This window comes from Panthera uncia, chromosome F1 (genome assembly GCF_023721935.1).
Source record: "Panthera uncia isolate 11264 chromosome F1, Puncia_PCG_1.0, whole genome shotgun sequence".
Classification (NCBI taxonomy): Eukaryota; Metazoa; Chordata; class Mammalia; order Carnivora; family Felidae; genus Panthera; species Panthera uncia.
This window is the reverse complement of record NC_064813.1, coordinates 65401696-65424437: the sequence shown is the minus strand read 5'-3', so window position 1 is coordinate 65424437 and position 22742 is coordinate 65401696. Positions and strand designations below refer to the sequence as shown.

General features: G+C 60.8%; 1 protein-coding gene across 1 annotated transcript; it reads left to right on the top strand.

Moving 5' to 3' along the window:
- Positions 1–9672: 9672 nt before the first annotated feature.
- On the top strand, positions 9673–22135 carry BCAN (brevican). Its single transcript, XM_049634783.1, has 13 exons — positions 9673–9776; positions 10356–10730; positions 11060–11234; positions 11492–11619; positions 12119–12412; positions 14322–14543; positions 15030–15653; positions 18811–18918; positions 19406–19564; positions 20137–20219; positions 20590–20734; positions 21214–21404; positions 21709–22135. Exons 1-13 carry the CDS (start codon positions 9686–9688, stop codon positions 21811–21813), a joined length of 2700 nt encoding a protein of 899 aa, XP_049490740.1. The 5' UTR covers positions 9673–9685; the 3' UTR covers positions 21814–22135.
- The last annotated feature ends 607 nt before the right edge of the window (positions 22136–22742 follow it).

Below are 22742 nucleotides of genomic sequence, written 5' to 3'. Positions count from 1 at the left end.
GAACCAATGAACTGTGAGATCGTGACCTGAGCCGAGGTCGGACGCTTCACCGACTGAGCCACCCGGGCGCCCTGAATTCCCAGATCTAATAGGACAGTGAGACAGGGAAGGGAAGGAATCCCATAAATTGAGTAAATGACCCAAAAAACAGGAGCAGGTGATGACTGTGGACGGCTGGAGCCCAAAGCTGCTGGGAGTGAGGGGGGACGGGGGGACTTGCCTCACGGTGTCCCCACCTGAGGGGGACCAGGGTTCTAGTCTACCAACTCTCTCTCTGTCACTGGCTGAGGCCTGTTTCCAGGGCACCAACTCCCACGCACGTATGACTTGGACCAAACGTACCCGCACGCTCAGAAAAAGTCCTCGGGCAATCAGCAGCCTTTGTCTTGTCAGGGTGGCCAGTAAGGGGACACAGGTGGACACTGACAGGACCCACTAGACCCTATTAATTCTCACAACTGTGAGTTGCTGCCCCATCAATGCCCAGGGGTGACCAGGGATCTTATTTTGTTTATTTCATGTTTAATTTTTTTTTATTTTAGAGTGAGAGAGGGTGCACACAAGCAGGGGAGGGGCAGAGAGAGAGAGAATCCCAAGCAGGCTTCATGCTCAGCACAGAGCCCAATGTGGGGCTCAATCCCATGACCCTGGGATCATGACTTGAGCCAAAATCAACAGTCGGATGGACGCTCAACCGACCGAGGCCACCCAGGTGCCCATGGATTTTTTAAAAAATGTTTATTCATTTTTGAGAGAGAGAGAGAGAGACAGAGCATGAGCAGGGGAGGGGCAGAGAGAGAGGGAGACACAGAATCCAAAGCAAGCTCCAGGCTCTGAGCTGTCAGCACAGAGCCTGACGCGGGGCTCGAACTCACAGACTGTGAGATTATGACCTGAGCTGAAGTCAGACGCTCAACTGACTGATCCACCCACGTGCCCCTTAAAAATTTAAAAAAAAAAAAATTGTTTTAATGTTTATTTATTTATGAGAGAGAGAGAGACAAGGTGCAAGCGGGGGAGGGGCAGAGAGAGAGGGAGACACAGAATCCAAAGCAGGCTCCAGGCTCCGAGCTGTCAGCACAGAGCCCGACGCAGGGCTCGAACTCACGGACCGCGAGATCGTGACCTGAGCCAAAGTCAGACACTTAACCGACTGAGCCACCCAGGCGCCCCTCGATATTCATTTTAAAGCTGACATTTCATCGTGGCTAACAGGAATCTTCACAAATTGGCTCACGGGTCCCTTTGACATGAGCCTGGCCTGAGTCTCAAAACTTCCTTTATTCTCAAGTACGACAAGCTATCCTGTCCCTGACTGGAATGCGTCCAGGAGGCCTGGTTCCTGTGAGTGGAGAATACTCTTTAGAGACCACAATCTGGCCACCGGGGCCACGCAGTGTTACTGGGTGGTCACTGTTGCTCAGCCTTTTCAGCAGACGGGAGCTGTCCGTACAAATCGCGAGTTCATGCTGTTATTTCCAATTCACAGAAAACATTGGCAGTTTTGCTTGACTTTCCTCTTCTTGCACTGAAACTCCTAGTTCCGAACACCGTTACCATAATTACTTATTTGCTTTCTTAAAAGAAATAATGCATTTTGAAACAACAATGCCAACATTATGATTTCTTCGTGGTTCTTTTTGTCCCGAGGGATGAATAGTCAAAATGGTGCGTTTTATAATCACTTGAAAGAAAAGTCCCCCATGTGGCTTTGCCTCCAATGTCATCTTTTATGCACAATTATGCACACTTGTTTCACTTTGTTTTCTTTATTTTTTAAGTTTATTTATTTGTTTTGGGGCAGGGAGGGGCAGAAAGAAGGAGAGAGAATCTGAAGCAGGCTCCACGCTGTCAGCACAGGACTGGATCCCATGAACCATGAGATCATAACCTGAGTCAAACCAGCTTGGGTCCGACAAGAGTCGGATACTTAACCGCCTGAGCCACCCAGGCACCCCCACTTTGTTTCAGATTTATAGGGATTGCATCCCTGTGTTCCTTTTAATTTAATCCAAAATTAATTTAATTATTTCAAATTTAATTTTATGTGTTTTTAAAGTTTATTTATTTTGACAGACTGTGGGGCCGGGGGGGGGGGCACACAGAGAGAGAGGGAGAGAGAATCCCAAGCAGGTTCCATGCTGTCAGCACAGAGCCCAGATCGGGGCTCGATCCCAACACACCGTGAGATCATGACATGAGCCAAAATCACGAGTCAGATGCTTAACTGACTGCGCCACCCAGGTGCCCTGCTTTTATGTTTTGATTGTATAAATTGTTTATGTGGCACCAATGTCAAAACCATAAACAGGATGCTGTTACCATTTTACAGGTGAAGAAACTGAGGCCCACAGACACGAGCGTTGCCCCAGCACCACAGAAAAGTGAACAATCTCTCGCCAGCAGGAGCAGGGAGAGGGGCTACGAGGACTCTGCCTACGGGACCCCTTTCTCTAGAAGGAGCTCTGGATGGTCTCAGGGTCCAACTCTCCAGTCCCTTCCGCTGCTCTTTGGGGAACAGTCTGGTGGTCCCCTCTGAACACAGGACTTTGCTCCCCTCCAGGCGGAGATCTGTCCGCTCCTGCTCAAGGGCTCTCCCAAGATGCTGTTCAGCCTGTAGGTCCCACTGCTGCCCCCTCGCCACCCGGCCTGCCCTGGCACCCCGCCCCCCGGCCCTCAGCTGCAGGAACCATCAGAACACTGCTGGCCGCTCCCCCGTCTGGGCTGGGGTCCCGTGCTTCCTGGCCCCTTTCAGAAGTTATCAAAGCCCCCATTCTCCCAGCACAGCTGTGCCAGCGTCCGGAGTGCGTGTGCACAGCCCCTGTCCCGCGTCCCCACGGCAGAGGGCCCAGGTGCCTCTAAGACTTGCAGGGCCTGGGGAGGAACTGAGCTGCCCGGGCCCCACCTCCAAGTCTGGGAAAGTGGGGCCAGGTGCCCAAGGGGCTGCAGGGGCCACCGTGGCCGGGAGTCCACTGAGGAAGGCTGGGGGCTAATACTGGGGGGAACCAGGCTGCAAGAACCTGGGAGGGGGCTCTGTTTCTTCAACTTGGGTCACGGCTTCAGCATTGGCGGGGGGGGGGGGGGGGGGGGGGGGGGGGGGGGTGTCAGGGGGGGGGGAGGGGGAGAGGCAGGAGATGGATTGTTCTCATCCAGAGAGACTGGAAAAGTCCCCAGGGCCCAGGAGGCTGGGAGGCCGGCCAGCTGGGCTGCCCTCGCTCTCCCTCCCTCTCTCTTTCTGTCTCTCTGCCTGCACCATTTCTGTCCCGAGAGACAGCTGGGGCCTGGGCGAGAACCCTGGCCTGGACGTCTGTCAGAAGACTTGCATTTGGCCATGGTCAGCCAATCGCATGCTGTGTGACCCGAGGCAGTCGCTTCACCTCTGGGTGTGTTTCCTTGTCCAGAAGGTACGAGGACTTCTGACACCTTCTCCTTCTGTTACTGGGGCAGGAACTTCTCCCTGAAATCTCACTTTAATTCCTCCTGCCTCTGTCGACCCTCCTGCTCTCAGCTGGTCCCTGAGGGTCCCTTTCGGAGACCTCGAGGGGGTCTTGGTTCTTGCCTCTTCTCAGAAAGGGACAGAAGTCGGGGGGGGGGGATCGTGTGGCCAGGGACAAGATGCTAGTTAAGATAGTAAAGAAAGCCCCTGATCAGCTGGTGCTGGTTAGACTCCAGCGTGGATCTTCAGCGCTGGAAATGTGGGGAGGCCTTCATCTCCTCCCCTGGGCAATCCTCAGGAAGGACTCCTTTCGCAGATAATGATGAGCCCTCCGTCCCATCCACAGGGGAGTGGCCTGCCGACCTCCTGGCCAGTAGATCAGTGCAGATTACGGGGTGTGTGTGTGTGTGTGTGTGCATGCACGTGTGTGGCTAGCAAAGGAAAGGAACTAGATTTTGCTGAGCTCACCCGTGGCCAGGGGCGGTAGTCTTTACCGAGTGCCATAGATACTATGCGGCCCGTTCAGAACAGGAAACGGTTTGAGGAACGAAGCCCGTCCCGAGGTCTGGCCGCCGCAGATGGCCAGCCAGGGGTCTGACCTCAGTGCCCACGCCTGCGGAGGCCTGGCCCTCGTCAGTCTGCTCGGCAGCGGCTGCCTGTTCTCGCACCGCGTCTGGTTTCCCACCAGGGCTCTGCCTCTTGGAACAGACTGTCTGCTACCAGCCCTGGTCCAGACCCAGAGGCTGCTGGCCTCGGTCAAGGTTGGACTCCCCCAGGAGACACCAAAACGTGTGTCCACACTTCTAGTCATGAGGGGAGATGGCAAGAAAGGTCACTTTCTCTCTTCCTCCATCACAGCCAGGTTTCCCCGCGGCAAAGAGCTGTAGTTACGGGCAAACCACCACTGAGATTGAATTTCAGCCCCTTGGTTGCCTGGCCCCGCCCGGCTGGACTCAAGCCCCATGTGGAGCTGAGCAGGCACTTGTGGGGACAGGCTGGATGCATGCCCCCGTGCTGAGGCTGCCCTGGGGGAGGCGGGATATCTTTCGGCTCGGGCTTGCAAGGCCTGAGGGGGGCAGAGGGAGCCTAGGGCTGCCTGGCGCTGCCCGGATCTGCCCCAAGGCCAGATCCCCCCTCTCCACTGGAGGACTTGGTCCTAAAATGGTACGTGGTCCATAGTGGACATTCAGTTAATATTTACTTAATGAAATGAATAAACGGAGGTCTCTCCCTCCCCAGACTCTGCCAGGCACCTATTCTGTCCTCTCCAGACTCACATCCCTGCCTGGGTCATTTCTCTTACTAAAGGACCCTCCCACCCACCACCCCCAGGTGTTCCTGTCCTGTCTCTACAGTAGATGGGCGTCCAGGGAGGGGCCCGGATTCTACCTTTAGATCCTCAAGGATTCAGAGAGCAGTTTTTTGTGAGCTTCTCGAAAGCCCTTTGGAACCAAGTCTACGGCACTGGGCATAGAATCCAGGCGGGGGTGACTGGGGCAGCTGGGGCATCAGCAGAGGGCAGTCCAGATTCCAGAACAGGAAGGAGGGACTTGGGTGCAGTCTAAATGGAAGGACAGACACCTGTCCTGAGGCTGATTCGCATTGCAAGCACCCCACGTTACTGGGGATATTTTGGGGGTGCTGCTGGAGATGATGGGGATCAACCCCTCCCCCCCCCCAACAAGCTATCCCTGGTGCCACCACCGGTGTCCAGGAGAAGGAATCCAGGCATCTGGCTGTCCTGCCCACGGTCCGTGCCAGGGGCTCTGCTTCTAGTCCCGGGAGGGAGGGGGCAAGAGAGAGCGAGGAGCAGAGAGAGCCTGGGAAAGCAGAGGAAAGAGGAGGCCCTGGAGACGGGGAGGGGGCATCATTGGTATTCCGAGGAGTCCCCCACGGCTGGCTGGGCAGCACTCGAGGCCCACCCCCTGGCACCAGGCTGCACATTCATCAGCCACAGCCCCGCTCAGGGGGCCCTGTGGGCTCCCGGCAACGCCGGGGGTTCGCACATTGGTTGGCATGACCTGTATGTCCACGCACCGTGCTGTCGCTCCCCCACAGCCCGTCTAGAGAGCCCCTGACTTGCCCGGCTTAACCCACGAGTCTGCTGTCTAACCTCCGTCCCTCCAGCTGCAAAGTCAGCCCCTCCTCCGCGCAGGCAGTGGGAGCACCCCGTAGACGGGACCCAATCAGAGCTTCCGACAGGGAGGTGGCCTTGGTCGTGGTCGTTTGCACCCTCTTCCTGCCTCCGAATGGGCGCCCCTCCCCCTTTTACGCTCCCGTCATCCTTTCCCTTACTGTGCAGGTCTGAGTCCCTCCTCCTCGCCCCTTGCCCGCGGGAAGTCCCGCCGGCAGTCTAACGCCCATCCCTCCCGCTGCAACATCCTGCTCCAGCTCCGCGAGCCCTCCCTCCCCGCCCCTCTGCCCTCCCCCCCCCCCCCCGACTCCAAGTCCCCGGCCTCTCCTCCCCAGAACCATGTCCTACTTCGCACGTCCTTGCTCTCGCTGCCGCCGCCGGGAACGGACGCAGAGGAAGCAGCGGGTCGCGTGACCTGCCCGAGCCCCCCGCGTCCCCGGCCAGGGGGCGGGGGCGGCCCCGGGGAGGGGAGGGGAGGGGAGGGGCGGGACGGGGGCGGGGGGAAGAAAGGGGGTTTTGTGCGGCGCCCGGCGGCCCGGCGCCCTCTCCCGAGCGCCCTGCGGGCCCGGCCTCTCCTCGCGCCCGCGCAGTCCCCGCCGCAGTCGGCTGCAGCCGCAGGACCGAGCGTGGACCCGGAGGAGAGCCCGGAGGAGAGCCCGGAGGAGGCGGCAAACTTGGCGGTGCCGCACCCTAGCCCCGGCCCTCGGCCGCCTGCCGGTAGGTGAGCGCAAGCGCCGCCGGGCCGCCGGGACCCTGGAGGGGAGGCGGCGGGTCCGCGCCCCCAGCCCCGCCGCCCTTGCCTCCCGAGGCTCCGGCGCCCCCGGCCCGCTGACCCCGCCGCCCCCACCCCGCCCCCACCCCCCACCGGGGTCCGCCGCGGGCCAGCCCCCGAGCGCCTGCTGCCAGCCCCAGCCCTGCGGCCCGCGGCCCCCCGACTCTGATGGGAACGCCCCCCCTCCCCGGGTCCCCGCCGCCTCCCTACGGCGCGCCCCGCTGCCAGCGCCCCCGCCCAGATTTCCGACCTTGTCCGGGACGGGCGGGCGGCGGGAGGAGCCGGGAAGCGGCCCTCCTTCTGGGGGCCCCCCTCCCCAGAGCCGTAGCTGGGGGTCCGGGCGCCCGCCGGAGCTGGAGTCCCAACTCTGCCACTTACTTGCTGTGTGACCTTGGACAAGTTAGTTGACCTCCCTGAACCTGGGGTTCCTCATCGGCGTAACAGCATTTTTCTCAAAGTTAAGGCTGTGCACCGGAAGCCTTTTTAAGAGGCCTGGCTCAGGTGGAGGAATTCTGTTTACCACTCCTGCTTTCCTTTCTAGCACTGCCTTGGGCTGGGGGACCCCACCCCCCGTCCTTTCACGTCCCTCTCCGCTTGGAATAGCTCTGCCCACGTGCTTCCAGTGGGACCCAGAGATTTGCCATCAGTTTTGTTAGTGCTGTTAGTATCTGCGTGATTTCTATTCCAGATAACAGCAGTGAGGTCAAGGGACACTGTTACCCACGGACCCCCCCCCCCCCCTCCCCCCCCCACCCCCCGGAGCATTACCAGCGCCTGTGTTTTCGTGGCTGACTTAGCACCGTCCACCTTTCAGATTCTGAACTACGAGCAGCTGCGGTGGCTGGGCAGTGATGTTCCTAACAGTGTCTGTCACTCGCTGCTTATGTGACTTCTCTAGCTGGTCCCGCGGGGCCTGCGAACGCCCGGCCGCCGTTGTGCACTCGGGTTGCTGCTCACACCGTGGCTAAGGGGACAGTTCGGAGCTTCCCTCCTGCTGACCCCGCTGAGAACTGGAACCTAGTTCCTATGGGGCCGACCTTGGACTGCCAGCGGGGGGCAGGCGGGCAGCACCCCCTCACCACTCAGCACGGAGGTGGTGGGTGTCGGGCGTGTGTACGCATGAACACACACACACACACACACACACACACACACAGGCTGGTCTTGGGAAACTCAAGGCAAGGGCCGAAATCCCAGAGCTGGAGCAGGAAAGAATGAGCTGGAGAGGGGAACAGACAGGAAGACGGCTGAGCTCTCGGGGACAGAAACAGAGGACAGCAGAGGGGGTGCAGAGGCCAATGCCCGCACCGAGGCTGGCGCCCGAAGAGGGGATAGCTAAGTTTTCTCAGGACTCCTAGCTGCACAGGATGGGGCTGAAGCCCAAGCTTGGGGCGGATTGGCAGTGGGGTGGGGACAGTGCAGAGGTCGCCAATTGTGACAACCACAGAATCCAGGCCTCTCTGGTCAGTGACCCCCGTTCCCAGAGGTGGGGGTGGGCTCACCTCCATAGTCCGGGGTGGCCAGGTCTTTATCGGTCTCAGACCTTCTCCCTCTATCCCCTCACCTTCAAAACAGAGGTGAGAGGGGGGTCCAGGATGCCGGTCCCAGAGTGGCTCCAGATATATGGGTTTCTGGGCCACCTGTCAGAGAGCTGGGACCCGGTCTGTGAGCAGTTCCGGCTCCAGCCCAGAGATAGGGGAGGGAAGGCGCCAGAAAGGGGCCTGGCCCGGGGCCTGGCCCACTCAGATGGATGGCGAACCGTCTGCCCAGCACCCGGCAGGCACTGGCTGCTCACGCCAAACGGTCTGCCCTCATCCCCAGAAAGCAGTCCTCCCAAGTGCTCCCGCGCCCAGAGCTGGTCTCCGCGTCCTCTGATCTGGCCCCATCGAGAGAGACCCTGGACATCTGGCTCCTGTCACTCCTTCCCCAAGTCTGACTGTGAGGAAATGAAGCCCACCGTAGCGGCAGAAATGGAGGTTACAGTGGTGGTGGGGGGGGGGGGGTTTGAGATTCCCGGGGGGGATTTGGGGGAGACATTTCCCAGCAGCTCAGGCTCAGGAAGGGGGAGACATGCGTGAGGGCAGAGCCTGAGAGGGCACAGAAGATGAAGGCTGAACAATGGGCCTGGAGTGGGAATGAGCCTGATCGGTAGGAAGTCTTGCCTGGAGTCTAACCTGCATCCCTCCTGCTGCAGGTCGACCTGCCCCATGGCGGGGTCTTCAAGGTCTCCTAAGTGTAGCCCGGCCCTTAAGGGTGACGTTGGACACTAGCCCTGCAGCCTTCACTCCTGGAGGCTCATCGGGCTGGTACCTGACTTGGCCTGGCTGGGGATTCTGGGTCAGCCCTGTCCCTCTCTGCCTCTCTGGGTTCCATTTCTCAATGTCACCCCCCCTCCCCATCCCTCCATTATGAGAGTGTAAGTGCTTTGAGATCTTCAGAGGAATATTCGGGGTTCTCACAGTGTCTGATAGCCAAGAGAGCAAGAGGGAGATGGCCCCTCCCATTTATTCTCACCCTCCCTTAGCCCACCCCCCAGCCTGGGACTGGGCGGGGGGAAGGGAGAGGCTGGATGGAAGCCAGACTGGCAGAGACAGGGGCTTTGTCCCAGCTGGTTTCTGAGCCAGGGGATCCGGTGGGAAAGCCCGTGCCAGGCAGAAAGGAAGGCTGGGAAGAAGAAGGGAGAAGGCAGCCAAGGAGGGGGTGGAGGGTGCTAGGAGTAAAGAGAAGAGTTTCCTTATAAGTAACGGTGGGGTAGGGAGAGGTCAAGGAGGGGTTGGGCTACAGAGAAGTTGTGCAATGCCCAGGGTCAGTCTAGGAGGCCCTCCTGGAAGAGGCCAGGGGGGTGTGGTACTCAGGGAGGAAGGGACAGGAAGGGAATGTTCGAAGGGTGCTGGGGCAGGAGGAGGCTCTGGGTTCGAGGAAGGAGTCTGGCACTGGGAAAAGCAGAGGGAATTGTTAAGTATAACAGCACCCACCACTCATGCTGGGGGCATTTATTGAGCTCCTGCTGTATGCCTGCCACTGTGCATCTGTACAGGGGTCCTAGGGTGGAAAGCACATAGCCTCATTACACCCTGCGAGGTGGTTATGATGCTGGTCTTTTACAAGGAAGAAAACAAAGGCCCTGAGAGCTTAAGGAACTTGCAGCAAGTTGACTAGCGCCCAGGTCTTGGTTCCGAGGAGGAATCCCTGGTGGGGAGACAGGATCGGAAATGAGGGTGTTAACAGTGAGGTGGGGACGCTGGGCTTCTTGGGCCAGGATATGCGTGCTCAGGTGCCGGGGGAAGTCCATCTTGAAGTCTAACCCCATCTCTCCTCCTCAAGTCCCTCCAGCAGCCTGAGCATGGCCCCACTGTTCCTGCCCCTGCTGATAGCCCTGGCCCTGGCCCCGGGCCCCACGGCCTCAACTGATGCCCTGGAAGGGGACAGCTCAGGTAAGCGACCCCACTCAGGGTCACTGTCTGTCTTCTCCATCTCCCCTATGGAAGGGAATGGCCTCGCTTTTCGTCCCACCAAAGTGTTCCAGCCTTGGGGGACCCAGGGAGGAGATAAGATGGGGGGGGGCACTGTGGGGAAAGGTCTGGCCTGGGACACTTGGAGATAAGGAAGGGATGAGCTGTGGGCTCTGGGGAGGGGAGGGGGAACTTGGGGGTAGGGCTGGGGAGGGGCAGGAGTGCCAGGCTGCCGGTCTCTAGGGTGCGGGAGGGATGAATAGAGCTGGGAGGCAGGACAGGGGGAGAAATCCTGCAGGTGACTCTGAGGGAAGCTCTGAGGACTGGAGGACCCAGGGGGTGAGGTTAGAAAGCCTGGGGTGCAGCCTGGGAATCGTGGGGTGGCGCTGGCCACTCTGGGGGCGGAGCCAACCCGGAGACTTTGGGGGCAGATCTGGAGAGGGTGCGGGGTGGCGATGCAGGACTCTGGGGGTGGGGGTGGGGGGGCGCATGGAAACCTGGGCGGGGGGCCCTTCGGACCCAGGCGCTGAGTCCCAGCCGGCCCCGCCCGCCCACCCGCAGAGGACCGGGCCTTCCGCGTGCGCATCTCGGGCGACGCGCCGCTGCAGGGCGTGCTGGGCGGCGCCCTCACCATCCCGTGCCACGTTCACTACCTGCGGCCGCCGCCGGGCCGCCGGGCCGTGCTGGGCTCCCCGCGGGTCAAGTGGACCTTCCTGTCCGGGGGCCGGGAGGCCGAGGTGCTGGTGGCGCGGGGGCTGCGCGTCAAGGTGAGCGAGGCCTACCGGTTCCGCGTGGCGCTGCCCGCCTACCCGGCATCACTCACCGACGTCTCCCTGGCGCTGAGCGAGCTGCGGCCCAACGACTCTGGCATCTACCGCTGCGAGGTCCAGCACGGCATAGACGACAGCAGCGATGCCGTGGAGGTCAAGGTCAAAGGTGAGGGGCAGGGTGGAGGGGGGGAGGGGAGGGCAGGGTAGCACTCCCCGCCCCCCCCCCCCCCACCCCGGAGCCCACAGTCTGAGGGGGAAGCAAACATACGTGGAAGGCACAGACTGAGCTAGAAAAGGAGTGCGTAGACACAGGCCTCTGTTACCTCCTTTCTGTCTTCAGGTGGAGGAAATCCTGCCCAGTCTAACTTAAGCCCCTCGTGCTGTAGAGTGAGCGGGATGTGGACTTCCCCCCTTGTGTCCAGGGGAGTGGCAAGGAGGGCGAGGGGAGGCTGGTGTGGGGGTGACCACGCCTCACGGCTCCTGTCTGCCCCTCAGGGGTCGTCTTTCTCTACCGGGAGGGCTCTGCCCGCTACGCTTTCTCCTTCGCCCGGGCCCAGGAGGCCTGTGCCCGCATCGGAGCCCGCATCGCCACCCCGGAGCAGCTCTACGCCGCCTACCTCGGGGGCTATGAGCAGTGCGATGCTGGCTGGCTGTCCGACCAGACCGTGAGGTGGGCTGGGGCCGCGGACCGGGGGTTTCTAGTTGTGTCTGGGGTGGCGGGTGGCCCGGCCTCTGCGGGGGGCTGCCCACCGCCTCGGGCCAGCCACACGGCGCTCCCTGCCTCCTGGGAAGGAGGGAGGTGAGGACCCCGCCCTGGGGGGTGTCCCTGCAGAACTGGGAAGACAGCTGGCTACCTTGAGGGCAGTGTGGTTCGGCGGGGGGGTTGGGGGGGGCATCCCTGGTGAAGGCGTCTGTACTCGCTCCCAGGTATCCCATCCAGACCCCACGGGAGGCCTGTTATGGAGACATGGATGGCTTCCCTGGGGTCCGGAACTATGGCGTGGTGGACCCAGATGACCTCTATGATGTCTACTGCTACGCTGAAGACCTAAATGGTGATTGGGGGTGAGGCGTTCCCAGGCCTGAGCCCATTCTCCGGTGCTGCCTGTAGGTCCTTCAGGGGCCTGTGCTGGACCCGTCGCCCCTCGTGTGTTCACTCGGGCATCCAGGGGGGTTGTTTCCAAGGAAATAACCGGTGTCCCTCCCGCCAGACACAGTCATGGATGCAAGTCCATGGCCGAGGCCTCCGCCAGGTAGGACGAGACTGAGTTTGAGTTTGACTCTGCAGCCGCCCGCTGTGTATGTCTCTGCCTCTTAGCATCTCTGGGCCTCGCTTACCTTCTTTGCGGAATGAGGACGTCGAGCTGGGCTCCTCTGAGTAATAACATCTCTGCTGAGGCTCTACCCGAACTTTGACCTTGAAATAAGACGTTTGACTCCATGTCACAGATGAGGAGACTGAGGCCCAGAGAAGCCCGCCTAGGGTCTCTGCAGGAGCCCAGGGTCAAAGGGGCTCCCAACTTCCTGGTGACCCGGCCCCCTCTTCCCTACCAGGAGAGCTGTTCCTGGGCGCCCCTCCAGACAAGCTGACGCTGGAGGAGGCACGGGCATACTGCCGCGAGCGGGGTGCAGAGATCGCTACCACGGGCCAGCTGTATGCAGCCTGGGATGGCGGCCTGGACCGCTGCAGCCCCGGCTGGCTGGCCGATGGCAGCGTGCGCTACCCCATCGTCACGCCCAGCCAGCGCTGCGGTGGGGGCCTGCCTGGCGTCAAGACTCTCTTCCTCTTCCCCAACCAGACCGGCTTCCCCAACAAGTACAGCCGCTTCAACGTCTACTGCTTCCGAGGTGAGCCAGCCCCCCTGCAGACGCCGCGCCCCGCCTCTCTCTGTGGGTCAGACAGCCTTGAGCCCTCTGGTCCCACCCAGCTCTGTCCGGGTTTGCTCAGGTCTTTGCCGCTCGCCTGGAGGAGCCTGGGCACCGAGGGTCCTCATTCTGGTTGTGCCCTCTGGCTTGGGTTGTGTGGCCCCGGGGAGCGCCTGTCTCTCCAGGGTCAAAGCTGCCTCTTCCCTACCGCGTGGCTGGATAGGTTTCCATTTCTGGTCAGCGCATGAGTGGAGAGAGATGATGGACATTCTCTGAACCCAACGAATGGTCTGTTCCAGTTAACCTGATGCCCTCAAGAGCCCTCGCGGGGCGGGGGGGGGCGGCGGATTCCAGAACCTTCAGCTTGAGGGTGTCAGATCTTTAACCACTGAGTATTGATGGACAGACACAATTCCCCCCACAGGGAGCAGGTCCTCAAAGACAGTTGGGGGCAGAGATGGCTTCCTGATCACATCTTATATTGGGGGCTGAAGGGAAGGCAATGCCTGGGACCCCCGGAGGCACCCCCAGTGACTGACAATCAGAGAGGCAGTGCCATGGCGTGCGTGGGTCCTGGCCTGAAGTGTGAGCCCGCGGGACTGCGACAAGGGCCGGAGGCAAAAATGAAGGGAGAATACACAGCCTCTCCCTTCAGGGAGCTCCTACTCTGAAGGGAGAAGGCCTGCTTCTTCCCTGGGAGCCCCCAGTCTGAGGGAGGACAAGATGCCTTGCTCCCAGCACGAAGAGAGACTAAGAGAAAAGCATCACTTCTATTGGACAGATTTCCAAGTATCTTCAGCCTGGGGCTAGGGAGCGGTGGGGAAGTGGAGTCTAGAGGAAGGCAGGTCCCTGTGGAAAGGCCAACCGAAAGGCGGATGATGATGATTATAGTAATTATGAACATGTCTATACACTGATCACGCGCCAAGCACTGTTCCAGGAAGCCACAGAAAGAGGGGCTGGATGGAGAGGTTGGGAACAGGTGGAAGACAGAGGCAGGCAAGGACACAGGTTTGCTTGTCTGGCATGAGTGAGGCTCACTGGAGCAGGTGACGCGGGGAGGGGAGGGGCAGGACCTGCTGTGCTTGCACGTCTGGCTAAGCACAGACAGCCCTCGGGGCTTTTCTTAGCCCAGTTCCGCAGCCGCTTCATTGGTTTTCTGATCTTGGCTCTCTTCTCCAAAGACGAGGTAATCCATTCGAAAGCTCCTGTTGTTGGAAGGGAGCAGCTTTTGGAAGGATGGGGCGACCACTTCCTTTGCCCTCTTGCCCCGATGCTGAGACCCTCGGGTGGTGACTGTTGAATGTCCTTCCTGCACTCCAGCCATCAGCTCTCCTGGGCAATGCCCCCTGGCCCCTTCCATTTCAAAAGTCTCAGGAGCCCTGGGAGCCCTCACACCTTGCTCCCAAGGTGTCCCAAGGTCCTGAGGCCACCTGTCCATCCTTCTGCCTCCGTGTCCTTTCTCAAGGGAATCTCTCTCCCCTGAGCCTTTCCTGACCACTGTATCTAAAGTAGTACTTCCCACCGTTCTGTTTCCTTATTCTACCCAAGTGTTCTTTATATGGTAACGTTATATGTGTGTTTGTTTATTACGTAGCTAAGTTATAAACTCCCTTAGGGCAGGAGGCTTGGTGCTTTTTTCTCTACTGTATCCTCAGTGCCCAGAAGAATGCTTGGCATGACACAGAGTGGGCACTTGATTAATGCCTGAGGAACAAGTGATAAAGTCCTGCAGTGCTTCCTGGGTCTTCATGGGTCCTCCGCAGGAAAGATGAGTGAGAACTGGGAGAATTTCATGGTCTCTGAGTCTAACCCAGAGCCCTCTACTTCAGGCTGTGACTGAGTGCAAAGCCACCTGTTTAACCTCCCACTGACACTTTCCTCTTCACAGACTCTGGCCAGCCCTCCACCACGCCTGAGGCCTCTGACCCAGCCTCTGATGGGCTGGAGGCCATTGTCACAGTGACAGAGACCCTAGAGGAGCTCCAGCTGCCGCGGGAAGCCGTGGAGAGCGAGTCCCGGGGAGCCATCTACTCCGTCCCCATTGTGGAGGATGGGGGAGGTGCAAGGTCCCCTCCAGAAGACCCAGCGGAGGCCCCTAGGACCCTCCTCGGTAACTGGAGTCCCTTAGTAAGAGAAGCGGGGTGAAGCCGCCCGTCCTGGGCTTACGGCCCCCTGACGGCCCTGACCCTTCTCAGCATCTCGGTGATGCAGGGCATCTCTCCAGTACGCTCCCACCCCTTGCCTTTCCGGCACATTCTACTCCAAACTCTCTGGGTCTGGGAAGCAGGGTGCTCCCTCCTTTGTTCCCTCCTCCTCCTTGCCTACCCAAAATAGACTAGAGAATTTTAAGACAAGGAGAGGGAGACGCGGTGACGATGTTTTTGTACCGGGCTAATGACAGTTCAGCTCAAGTTGAAGGTCTTCTGGTGGCGAGCAGGGGCAGCCTCCTCCCGGCCTCCCCCGACCCGCCTCCCCCGACCCGCCGCGGGCCTCCCTTCCCATTCCCCCTCCCCAGCCCCGCCTTTCTTCCCCTCCGTTTCCGTCTTCCGTTCGGCCGGTGCTGTCCCTGGTGCTGAACCACCTATGCTTTGTCTAGAATTCGAAACCCAATCCATCGTCCCTCCCCTGGGGTCCTCAGAAGAGGAAGGCAAGGCTTTGGAGGAAGAAGATGAAGAGGAGGAAGAGGAGGAGGCAGAGGAGGAGGCCCTGTGGGCCTGGTCCAGCGAGCTCAGCAGCCCAGACCCAGAGGCCTCTCTCCCCACTGAGCCAACCCCAGAGGAGTCACTCTTGCATGCCTCCCCACCGCCAGCGAGGCCAGTGCTACAGCCTGGTGCCTCACCACCTCCCGATGGAGAGCCAGAGGCTCCCAGGCCTCCCAGGGTCCTTGGACCACCCACTGAGACTCTTCCCACTCCCACGAATGGGAAACTGGCCTCCCCACCACCTCCCACTCCGGTTGGGGAGAGAGAGGTGGGGGAGGAGGCCGGGGGTCCTGAGCTGTCTGGGGTCCCTCGAGGAGAGAGTGAGGAGACAGGGAGCTCTGAGGATACCCCTGCCCTGTTTCCAGCCACACGGGCCCCTGAGGGTGCCAGGGAACTGGAGGCCCCCTCTGAAGAGAATTCTGGAAGAACTGTCCCAGCAGGGACCTCAGTGCGGGTTCAGCCAGTGCTGCCCACTGACAGCGCCAGCCAAGGTGGAGTGGCCGTGGCCCCCTCATCAGGTAACTTCGCCCAAGGCTCAACCTCCCTCTTCCTCCTCCTCCCCTTTCTCCCCCTGAAGCTCTGGGTCACATGATCCACAATCCTTTAACCGCCATTGCCCCGGCCTCTCCTGTCCTTTGTCTCATTCTCCTGTACACCTCTGCCTGTGGGTTTCCAATCTTGGACACCAGCTCTCTGATTTCTCACCTCACGACCCCCAGTGCCATGGCCCTACCCCGTGATTCCAGCCCCACCACTGACCACCTGGGACTCCTTCCTGCCTTTGGCTTTCCACTGGTGACTTACTGGCCCCACAGAGCACCCTCCTTCCTCTTGTGATAGGGGTTCCTGGGTCCCTATTCTACTCTTCGGGGCTCAGGCCCCTCCCCTACTGCCCCCTTCCCTCCCCTTCAGACACCCCACTGATGTCAGGAAGGCCTGGGGTCAGCTGCTGGGGTCTAGGAGAGCCCTTACCCCCACAGAGCCTTAAGCGATTACTTCTGTGAAGTATTTTTCGACTGTTTCATGGAAAACAAGCCTTGGAAATAAATCTCTATTAAACCACTTTATAACCAAAAACTCTGGCACCCTCTGTCTGCACCCCAGCTGTCTGCCCTTTTCATTCCCTGGATTTGTGTTGGAGGCAGCTCTCTGATGCTTCCCTTTGTGCTGTGTCTCTCCCTCGCTCGCCCGTGTCCCTTGCTCTCCACGCCTCTCTGCCTCCTCCTTTTCATCCTCAGCCAGCGCCCTTTCCTGCCCTCCTGTCTAACATCGCTCCCTGTTCCCTTGTCCTCCCCTTAGCTCTCCTCTGCCTTTCTTCCTGGCTGCTGAGAGTCCAAAGCTGAAGTCGCTGTCCATCGGTCTATGGGACTGCGAGGGGTTGTCCCTCACTCCTGATGGGGAGAAACCCCCACCAGCCTGAATGTGTGTGTGTGTGTGGGTGTGTGTGTGGGTGTGTGTGCGTGCGCGCGCACACGTGCACACACACACACACACACACACACGTGCTTGTATTCATTTCTGATCCATCTTGATGGCTCCCATCTAGAGCCATACATACAGACTCGTGATAGAGAAAGTCCATCTCAGCACAGAGGCCCAAACTGGCATCCAGGCACCCCAGCCCCCCGTCAGCACAACTCAGCAGGGAGACGGCATCTAACAAGCATCCCCCTGCCCACAGCCTCCCCCTTCTTCACTAACCCCTGCACTAAAGCCCACCTTACCCTTAGGAAGAATGGTCTCACCCTCCCTGAACCAAAGGATCTCCAAGTCCCTAATGCTGGCGAAGACACAAATCAGGAGGCGAGGAAGAAGGAATGTAGAGGTGGGGGGAGGAGTGGGGAGTTAGATTCTGGGGTCTGAGAGCCGCCCTACCCATTCAGGGAAGGCTGAGCTTCCCAGTGGGGATCCCTGGAGACGGCTGGGATCCGCCCAGTCCCAGGACCCACAGCCCTTCCTGCATGGTCCAGGGCTGGCTAGGGGCCCCTGCATCACGCCCAGGCTCCCCCATTTCAACTATTGGCTCCCTGCCCAGCTGGCCTTGGAGTTCAGTGCCGTGTGGGTTAGGAGGGGGTCTGGTGGGAAGAGATGCATCAGTGGAAGTCTCTGCAGGACCTTAGTTACCCCACCTGGTGGGTGAGGGATGTCCTCTGGCCCTGCTGTTACAGCAGGAGTGAAGAACTCTGTGGTTGTATGTAGCAGTTGGCCCCAAGAAGGGGGAGGAAGGAAGAGCAGAAAGTTCCTTCAAGAGGAGTTCCCTTGCCCCCACTCTGTCGGTCCTGGTTCAGGGGAGGGACCTCTGGCCTGGGGTGGACAACCAGGGACCGAGTGTGGAAGTCTCTGTTCCCCAGGGCTGGCTGGCTGAACGCAGAGGTGCAGGCAAGCGTGAGGAACAGAAGGGGCTGCAGGACTCCTGCCCTCCGCGGGGCCTGGTGCTAAATAAAACACCTCCCCTCCCCCTTTGCCCAGGGAGCTGGTGCTACCAGCCTGGAAGAAACTGTTGGCAGGAGGACAGGTGACAGGGTGGTGGTGCTGGAACAGCTGATTCATTTCACCCCAAACAGCGAGGTCATCCCAGCAAAATTCTTGGAATCGACTCCAGCGTCTCCTCCCCCTGCCTCTGCTCTCACCCCCACCAGGCGGAGGGAAGCACAGCGGGCCTCGCCCTTGGCTGCTGGGGGTATGGCGTGGTCTGAAGAGTCCCGCCCAGGGGTGGTTTTACCTCCCAAGCTGAGAGCCCAGCCCTGCACTGTCAGTCTGTGGGGCCATCTTCCTCTTCCTGGACCGGAAGGAGTGGAATCTGCCCCGTCCAGCACCCACACCTGGTCTAGGGCAGCCGCCTCCCACCCCAGGATCCAGAGGGAGAGAGTCCTGAGGAGAAGGCAGGAGACCCAGCCAGACAACAGATTGCAGGCCTTCAGGGCAGCGTGTCAGTCTAAGAGGACTGCCTGGAGGAGAGAGTGCCAGAAGAAGGGAGAGAGATGGATTGGGGAGGGGGGTAGGCTGACTGGCCTGCAGAGGGGGCCTGGGGAGGGGATTGGTTCTTCACTATCAGCTTCTGGGGTTGTTGACTCTACCCAGAGAGTAAGAGGGAGAGCTAGCCCCCCACCCCCACCCCAGTATGGGGTCCCAGAAGCAGTCAAGGGCAGGCCACCCCTCACTGTTGCTGTGGCGATTCTCCTCTCCTCCCGCTTCATCCAGCCCCCACCGAAACCACACAAAACCGTGCGGGGACCCGGCACAAAGACAAGGCGGTGGGGAACCAAGCTCCAGGCCCAGAGAGGTAGAGTGACCTGTCCAATGTCACTCGGCAGAGCCAGGAGCCAGATAAGAGTCCAGGTCTCACGACTGACAGCCCAGCATCTTTCCCTTCAGTGGGGTTGGGTCCTGAGGGCCTTTCTGGCCACTTTCGCCCAGCCCCTGTTAGACTGGGCCCACGCCAAGGGGCACCACAATGGCCAGCACGGGGCTGAGTCGACCCCGAAGTGGCAGGTGGTGAGGGGGGTCAGGGTGGGAGAGAAACCGGAACTGAGGGCTGGGCTGACTTCAAGATGCTGTGATAGCTCTCAGGTCAAGGGCGTTGGGGCCGTGGACGCGCCGAACCCTCTCCTGGGGGGCAGAGGCTGCAGAGTTGTGCTCCCCTGCTCCTCCCACCTCACTTCTCTCCCCTCTCAGGTGACTGTGTCCCCAGCCCCTGCCACAATGGTGGGACATGCTTGGAGGAGGAGGAGGGGGTCCGCTGCCTGTGTTTGCCTGGTTATGGGGGGGACCTGTGTGATGTTGGTGAGTGTGGTGAGCGGCAGGGGTGGGGGCGGATCTGGAGCCTGGCCCCTGCCACAATGTGCTCGCTCTGGAGCCGGGAGGGAGGGCACGGGCCTTGTCCTGAATCTCCATTTCAGGCAAATCACACAACCTCTCCGAGCCCTACCAGTTTCCTCATCTGTCAAGTGGACCAGAAATGCCTTTCCCGAGCGGCCCCTGTGGGAGGGGTGCTCGGTACCCGCCAGTTCTCTCCTGGGAAGAGAGGAGGGCGCGGCCCTTCTCTGGGGTGGAGGACTGGGGGGACCCAGGCTGGGGCCGCAGCCCTCACCCTGGCAGTCCCTGTGGCCCAGAGGAGGAAGCCATCAAGGCCCCCTGCACAGGGCCCCTCCTGGCTCCCCATCTCCCCTCATGCCCTCCTGTCTCCTTGGCACCTTAGTCCCGCCCCCTCAAGTCCCCTCCAGGGGACCTGGCCCTTCTGGCCTCAGTTGCCCGCCCTTCTGCGCCCCAGGCCTCCGCTTCTGCAGTCCGGGCTGGGACGCCTTCCAGGGCGCCTGCTACAAGCACTTTTCTACCCGGAGGAGCTGGGAGGAGGCCGAGACCCAGTGCCGGATGTACGGCGCGCACCTGGCCAGCATCAGCACGCCCGAGGAGCAGAACTTCATCAATAGTGGGCTGGGGACGGGGCTGGAGGGGACCCTCATCACCTGCTCTCTCGCACTCACCCATTAACTCATCATGAATCATGCGTGAGTGTGTTAATTAATTAACTCCCTTACTCATTAACTCAGGTACCCATTACTTGATTTACTTCATCCATCCATCCATCCATCCATCCATTCCCTTTTCTGTCCTCGCTCCCTCCACACGTGGGTAGGGGGGCTTCAGGCCGAGAGGGCTGGGGTTGGCGCGGGGAGTACACCTGCATCGGCCAGACTGCACCCCCCCCCCCCCCCCCGCCTCCTTCTGCGGGTCCCGACTCTGACCTCAATGAAAGCTTCTGCTCTTTCCCCAGAGTTTCCCCTTCCTGGCCCCGGTGACACTTCTCTTCTCCCCAACCCCTCCGCCCTCCTCTGCCTTCTACCCGTCCGCGGGCAGATGGGCCGATGGGAAAGCAGGGAAGCGCGGGGTGGGTCTGGCGGGAAGGACTCGCGCGCGCGGGCCGGCGGTAACGGGGAGCGGCGCCACCTGCTGGCAGCGGGGCTCACTGCGCACCTTCGTCCGCCCGCGCTTCCTCCGCAGGTCGATACCGCGAGTACCAGTGGATCGGGCTCAACGACCGGACCATCGAAGGCGACTTCCTGTGGTCAGATGGCGTCCCTCTGGTGAGAGGCTCCGGCCGCCCCTCTAGCTGGCGCGGTCGCTTCTTCCAAGCACTTCTGCCCTCCACCTCCAGTGACCCCATCCCTCCCCCTCCTTTTTCTGGCCCTTTCTCCGCTCTTCTCCACGGGCCCCGCCTCCCTTCCGTGCGCTTCTCTCTCTTCCAGTCTGGCTCTCATTACCCCTCCCCGCCAAAGCCCGCGACCTGTCCTTTCTCCTCCTGGACCCCTACCCCCCATCTCCCTGTCTCCTCTGTCCTAGTGCTCCCCCCCCCCCCCCCCCTTGCCCTCCTCAGGCCCCCTAGGTCCATCCCTCCCCCCGCCCCCCCGCTGCGGTGCGGGAGCCCTCACCGCCTCCCCCACTCCGTCCCCCCAGCTCTATGAGAACTGGAACCCTGGGCAGCCTGACAGCTACTTCCTTTCCGGGGAGAACTGCGTGGTCATGGTGTGGCACGATCAGGGACAATGGAGTGATGTGCCCTGCAACTACCACCTGTCCTACACCTGCAAGATGGGTCTGGGTGAGGCCGGGCAAGGGGGAGGAGGGGGCGCCAGGGGGATCCGTCACTGCTGGGTGTATAGAAGGAGGGGCCGGGGCGCCTGGGTGGCTCAGTCGCTGGACAGGCCACTGACTCTTAATTTCCACTCAGGTCAGGATCTCAGGGTTGGTGAGTTCCAGCCCCGCAGGGGGCTCCAAGCTGACAGTGGGGAACCTGCTTGGGATTCTCTCTCTCCCTCTCTTTCTGCCCCTCCCCTGCACTCTCTAAATAAATACATAAATAAACTCAAAATTAAAAGGAGGGCGCAAAGCTACAGAGGAGTCAGAAACGTGTCCCAGGCCATGGGCAAGGGGACGTCTAACAAACGAGGTGGTCCACCAGGAATCTCTGCTCTTTTTTGCATCACCCTGTGGCCCACTCCCTCCTCCTCCTCCTGCCGACTCTGGGAGCTGTCACCCGCAGACCCGGGCTCCCAGATCTTGACTGTGTCCCCCCTGCAGTGTCCTGTGGGCCTCCGCCAGAGCTGCCCCTGGCTCAAGTGTTTGGCCGCCCACGACGGCGCTATGAAGTCGACACCGTGCTTCGTTACCGGTGCCGCGAGGGGCTGACCCAGCGCAACCAGCCACTGATCCGCTGCCAGGAGAATGGTCGCTGGGAGCCCCCCCAGATCTCCTGTGTGCCCCGCAGGCCTGTGAGTGCCAGGGGAATGCAGGTGGGGGGCACTAGCCAACAGTAGCTCTGGGCTCTAGTCCTAGCTCTGCCGGTCGCTGGCTGTGTGACCTTGGAGTAATCACTGCCCGTCTGTGAGGCAAAGAGGAGGAGCTGGGCTGGATGCCCCGGGGTCCCTTTCAGTGCCGATGTCTGAGAACAGTAGCAGAGCCAAGACGAGTGCTTTAACTGGGGCTCAGGGAGCAGTAACACCCGGGGTGCAGGCTCTGAGAAGAGACGAGGAGGAGGGGCCCAGGGGAGAGCGTGAGTGTGTGTGTCTTTCCCAGGCTCGAGCTCTGCACCTGGCGAAGGCCCCAGGACATCAGGGGAGGCTACTGGGACGCTGGAAGGAACTTTTGACCCCTCCTTCCAGTCCCTCTCCAGGCCCCTAGGAAGCAAGGCCTTGCCCGGCACTGCCCTCTCCCCATCACCGGTTGACCACTTGGGAGGGTGCAGCTGCCCTCCAGGCGGCAGTGCCTCAAGGGGTTTGCGGGAAGCACCTGGGCGGCTCCAGCCTAGACTAGACCCTCTCCCCCCTGCCTTGGCTCAGGTTCTCCCCTCAGGGCCTCGGGGAAGGCCCCTAAGTGCCTCAGCTGCCCCTCTCCTTGCCATCCCCTGGGGGGGGGGCACGTTGCCCACCGTCGGGCTTCCCAGGGGACTGGGCTTGCAGGATGGGGTACCTGCCAAACCAGCAGGAAATAAAGCTGCATTTCAGCACAAGCAAGGTTGATGTTTCTGTGTGAGAGAGAGAAAAAGGAAAGTGGGGTGGGGCTGGGCCTCCCAGGATAAACAGCCCTTCTGTGTTTATTAACTTCGGAGGTCGGAGTGGTCCCCAAGATGCCAGTGGATAGGACAGTGCCTGGCACAGAATAGCTGGGAGCTCACGGGGATCGGGGGAGTGGGAGCGTGTTCCGAAGGAGCTGGAGTGCTCAGAGTGCGGGTCCAGCAGACCTAGATGAGCTCAGTCTGGGGAGGGAGAGAGACAGAGGGCCATGGAGAAAGCAGAGACCCGGCTGCCTTGGTGTCTCAGTTCTGAGGCTCCTCCGGGGGGGGGGGGGAGTCACTCGAGGGAGTGCAGGTTTGGGGGTTAGACTGCAGGAGGGCTTGCTTCCAGCAGAGGAAGAAGAGAGGCGGGAAGGGAGAAGCGGAGGAGGGGTCCCCAGCCCTGCAGTGGCCTTGGGCTCAAGGAGTGACCTGGTAGGTCTCCCAGGCTGTGCCCGGCAGAGGGCGCTGTGGACTCAGGCACGTCGGCCTGAGGGTGCCGTGTGCGCGTGCGTGCGCCGGGCTCGGCGCCGGGAGTCGCAAGAGTCCCGGGGGACCG

Coding starts and splice junctions, on each gene's coding strand:
- BCAN (XM_049634783.1), top strand. CDS start 9,686: ATGGCCCCACTGTTCCTGCCCCTGCTGATAGCCCTGGCCCTGGCCCCG. Junction 19,565..20,136: donor GGAGCAGAACTTCATCAATA/GTGGGCTGGGGA, acceptor CTTCCTCCGCAG/GTCGATACCGCGAGTACCAG. Junction 20,735..21,213: donor CACCTGCAAGATGGGTCTGG/GTGAGGCCGGGC, acceptor TCCCCCCTGCAG/TGTCCTGTGGGCCTCCGCCA.